This window comes from Populus euphratica, unplaced genomic scaffold, assembly GCF_000495115.2.
Source record: "Populus euphratica unplaced genomic scaffold, PopEup_1.0 scaffold117.1, whole genome shotgun sequence".
Lineage (NCBI taxonomy): Eukaryota > Viridiplantae > Streptophyta > Magnoliopsida > Malpighiales > Salicaceae > Populus > Populus euphratica.
Genome location: NW_011500008.1, coordinates 282,134 through 287,335, shown reverse-complemented (window position 1 = coordinate 287,335; position 5,202 = coordinate 282,134). Strand labels below are relative to the sequence as shown.

Sequence of the window (5,202 nt, the reverse complement as noted above, 5' to 3'; positions counted from 1 at the left end):
TATCTTTTTTTTTTCTTTTTGTTTTTTTTTGTGAATGTCTTCTAGAGATGCCATGTAAAGTTAAAAATATAATATTAGACGGCTATATTATTTTTTTTTCTCTTAGATTTCTAATTAATTAATATTTTTTATGAAAATATATTTGTAGTTGTTTTCTAAATTTTTTTCCATTTAAAAATATATCAACATAATGATTTTTTATTTTTTTAAAATCAGTGTATTAAAATATCCAAAAATACCAAAAATAATTAATTTAAAGTAAAGAAAAAAATTAAAAAATTTCAAATTCATTTATTTATTTTTAAATATAAAAATAAACAGAATCTTAATGTAAAGTGTGGCATCGCTTGCAATGTTTTTTTTTAAATTTTGCTTGATCCTTCAACTTATTTATTTATTTTTTCTCTTTTGCGTAGCCTTCCATAATTTTGATAGTGCCTGCTCTGTCTTAGTTCCTTGTTCTCCTTTTCTTCTCAATTCACTCCCTAAACTCTTTTTTTCTCTTATTTATTTATTTTTTATTTTATAAAGACTTATCATAAATGAAAGCACCAAAACTCCTTCAACTTGACTAAAAACGGTGACGTGGAAGTGGATTGCATTGTCCTAAATGTCCTAATCAAACAGTTGAAATTACAGATCCCCCGATCATGGATCCAATCAGATCCTCGTCATCTAACTCTTAACTTATCTTCCAAGTACACGTGTAACGGCGCGCGTATAAGTTACGAACAAATATGTCTTTCTAATTTTAGTAAGTGGTAAAAGTTTCTTACTTACACAGCTTCTCTTTTCACAGTCCAACAAATGAAATTTCACTCTGAACTAGTGCTAATCCAGCTGGATAAGATTTTATCTTAATTGGGTTTTAAAAAATAATTTACCCGGTCAAATTTAGATAATTTTATTAAACTTTTGATATCTAAATTGATTTTTTAAAAATAATATTATTTTATTTTTTTTAAAAAAATCTTGAAATTATATCATTATAATTCATTCAAATAAATTTATTCAACCCATCCTGAAATAATTCAGGATAATTGTCGCTCTTAACTCTCCACAGTTCACTATGGATGATTTTGTTTAAAATAAATCATGTATTATTGAAATTTTGAAAATGTAACAACAATTTTGAGATTTTGTATTCTCATGGTAAATAACTAAAATTAAGCTGTTTTATATTAATTCTTACCTTTAATATCCAATATTAGCTTTGTGATAAAAATTTTAAACAAGGAAATAGAGATTAAAACAAGCTTAAAGTTGAAAAAAAATCAAGAAAATGCTTCAACATAATTTAATTTTAACATAATCCTTTTTTTGTGCTAATAAAATTCTTATTTTGATAATTAAGCTAATATAATTCCAAAGATACTCTTAAGAAATTATTAAGAATGAGTTGAAAACAATTCTATCATCAAATGGAATTAATTCACATAACTATTAATTATTTTAATAGCTCACATTGGTGTTAACAACATATTTTTTTTACTGTTTGAATCTAGTGACTTCTCTCTATTTTTTTAATCAAAGATTAAGAAATAATAAAAATAAAATTTTAAACCAAAATTAAATTGAAAAAAATATAGAGATACCAAAATTTTATAATTTACGTTATTCTTAAAGTACAAAGATCAAAATATATCTTTTTTGAGATTTTTGACACATTGCTCATATTTGATATATTTTTTAATTTGATCATTATTTTTTTAATTTTACTGTTGATTAAAAAATAAAAAATAATTATTTTTTATTAAGATTAAATCACCTAAAATTAAATTTTAAAAACTAAAATAAATTATTAAAAAAATAAATAGTAGATCAATAATTTTTTGATTATGTGTGAACATTATAGTTAAAATCTCACACTTTTTAGATTTTTACTTAATTATTTTTAAATAAAAAAATCATTTTTATATCCTATAAGTAAAATTCCAATTGCAAATTTGAAGTTATATATATATATATATATATATATATATATATATATATCACGTGAGAGTCCTGAAATATATTTACTCAATTAATAATAATAATAATAATAATGATAACAACAATAGTTATAGTTGGATAAAACTCAAATAATAATATATAATAATAACAATAACAGTTAAATAAAACTCAAACTTACTTACCTCATTAAATTTAATAAAATATATAAATAAATAAATTAGAAATTAATATAATTAAATTCCTGAAACATATTTACTTCATTATTAATAATACTAATAATAACAATAACAATAACAACAACAAAAATAATAATTAGATAAAACTTAAATAATAATAATAATAATAATAATAATAATAACAATAATGAAATAAAATTCAAACTTGCTTATCTCATCAATTTTAATAAAATAAATAAATAAAGAAATAAATAAGAAGTTAACTATCCTTCAAATATTTCCTATATAATCTCCTCCACCATGACCCATTCCCCTATCTTTCTTATAACATAAGATTTCTCCTGAAAATTTGAAAAAAATACAAAATAAAAGCCTTGATCTCCAACTTTCATGGCCCCGAAACTTCTGCCACCAAAACAACTCGAAAACCTCCGTGTCTTTATCACAAGGTCTCTGCACACCTCCTCCTCCTCCTCCTCCCCGTCCCCGTCCTCTATATCCACCGCCGCCGCAGTCTCTCCTCTAAACTTGGCTGAAAAACCTGAACCCGCTTTTCATAAACCACCCACCGCCATTCAAGATCATGCAAAACCATCATCTATCCTAGACTTTCATGACCACCAAAAACTTTTCTCAAATTTGCCAAGCACCAAACTCTTGCATGCATCTTTAAATATTTACCTGGCTTCTATGAGTCCTATGGTTGATTTTGGGATGTGGGTTATGAACTCTAGGCTTATGGAGACAGATAATATTTTACGTGCTGCTATGATAAAGACCGTAAGGCATACGTTCTTTGAACATTTTTGTGCTGGAGAAGACGTTGTTGAGGCAGGAAGGTGTATTAAGAAAGTTAATGAATCTGGTTTAAGAGGGATGTTGGTTTTCGCTGTTGAATATACAGGTGATAATGATGCTTGTGATCAGAATTTGAAAGGGTTTCTTGATACTGTTCAATCTGCCATGTCTCTTCCTCCATCTTCTGTAAGATTCGATTTCCCTTAATTTTAGCCCTTTTGGTTTATCAATTTAATTTTACTCTTTCCAATTTTTTTTTGATCCGTTAATTAGTTCATATTAGCCAGAGAGTAATTTACTTTTGAAATTAGATACGGGTCCTGCAGTATATGTTAGTTTTACAGCTTGGAATGCAAGCAGAATCCTTCAAGTGTAAGCAAGTTGTGTCCTGTTGGACTCCACTTGCTCATGGTGTACGCTATTGACCGTAAGAATTTGGAAATTCATGCATCACAGAAAATGACAGCAAGAGCATAGCTAGATTAGTTGAATATTCTTCTTGAGAGGTTTCCTCTCAGAAATTGAACACACTAGCTACAAGAGCACATCTTTCCTTCGGTTTTATGGTCCGGGTATCCTCGGGCTAGCTTTCGTGTATCCTACCAAGTTTCTTTTGTCTTTCTTAGATGTTGTGAGAAAGAAAACAACCGAGATGTTGAATGCTAATTTTATTATTTTTGTGTACTTACATCAGGTGAGCAGTGTGGTGGTAAAGATCACAGCAATTTGCCCCATAAGCTTGTTAGAGAGAGTTAGTGATTTGTTAAGGTGGCAACAGAGATATCCTTCTTTCAACCTTCCATGGAAACAGAACAGTTTTCCACTTTTTTCTGATTCAAGCCCCTTGTATCATACTCTTAAAAAACCAGAACCATTAACCCCACAAGAAGAGCACGATCTTCAATTAGGCCAGGAGAGATTGTGGAAACTATGTGAAAAAAGTGTCCAGGCCAATATTCCATTAACGGTGGATGCAGAGAAAACAGCTATTCAACCTGCCATTGATTACTTGACATATTCGGCAGCGATCAAGTACAACAAAGATGATAATCCCATTGTCTATGGCACAATTCAAGCCTACTTGAAAGATGCAAAAGAGAGATTGTTACTTGCAACTAAAGCTGCTGACAAAATGAGAGTCCCTATGGGGTTTAAGGTAGTGAGGGGTGCTTACATGTCTAGTGAAAGTAAATTAGCCTCTGCATTAGGTTATGATTCTCCCATTCACAATAGTATTCAAGAGACACATGCTTGCTACAATGATTGTGCTTCGTTCATGCTTGAAAAGATCGCTAATAGCTCGGATGCAGTCATTCTTGCAACACATAATGTTGAATCAGGTAAAGATTTCAAGGAAACATATATATGATAAATTATATTGTAATAGAAATTGGATTTGATACAGGATGTTATGTGTACATTCTATAGGGAGATTGGCAGCAACGAAGGCACTAGACCTGGGGATTGGAAAGGGGAATCCAAAGCTTGAGTTTGCACAGCTATATGGAATGTCAGATGCACTTTCATTTGGTTTAAGCAATGCAGGTTTTCTAGTTAGTAAGTACATGCCGTATGGACCTGTTGAGAAGGTTATCCCTTACCTTCTAAGGAGGGCTGAAGAGAATAGGGGACTATTATCTACTTCAAGCATTGACAAGGAACTCATGAGGTGAAGTACTTAAACACCGACTCGAGAATCTGAAAACAAATAAGGGTTTTAGAAAATGGTCTCTAGTCACAAAGGTTTTACTAATGTTTTTTTCTCTGCAGGAAGGAGTTGAAGAGAAGACTTAAAGCTGCTATCTTCTGAAGTGAAAGTTCAAAGCTCTGAGCGACAAGCCGACAACAAGGTCTAGAATTGGAAGATGACAGAAAATGTGCATATGTAATCAAAAGCAAATTGCTCCCTAGAACAAAAACAGTTCACGTTATCTTGAAAAAATAATGTTCATAGCAATCTTGCAGCAGATTTTATTATTTCTTCCCTCTGCTCTCACAACAACTCGACAACATTCTTTCCTTACCCTCAAAGGGACAAGCCTGATTTGGATCTAAATGTGAAGGCTAACTGTAAGCAAAGAGAGCTTTCATGAGTTCAGTAGAGTGCTCGGACATCAAAGCTTGAAGGAGACTCGCTATAATTAATTCTGTCATTCAAATTCACATGGTGGGTAATCAGCAAATTAACAAGTATCGAAAAAAATGATTTCCAAGCAATCTGGGCCTCAACAATGTCACTCTACAAGGACAGATCCTTTTTTTTTTTTTAAAGAGA

The 5,202-nt window shown here is 30.3% G+C and overlaps 1 protein-coding gene across 1 annotated transcript; it reads left to right on the top strand.

Annotated features, from left to right (window-relative positions):
- Nucleotides 1–2,432: 2,432 nt before the first annotated feature.
- Nucleotides 2,433–4,910, top strand: LOC105141278 (proline dehydrogenase 2, mitochondrial-like). The gene is made up of 4 exons (XM_011048462.1): nt 2,433–3,113; nt 3,622–4,267; nt 4,356–4,596; nt 4,698–4,910. The coding sequence occupies exons 1-4, from the start codon at nt 2,520–2,522 to the stop codon at nt 4,735–4,737; spliced, it is 1,521 nt and encodes a 506-aa protein (XP_011046764.1). The 5' UTR covers nt 2,433–2,519; the 3' UTR covers nt 4,738–4,910.
- Nucleotides 4,911–5,202: the final 292 nt, after the last annotated feature.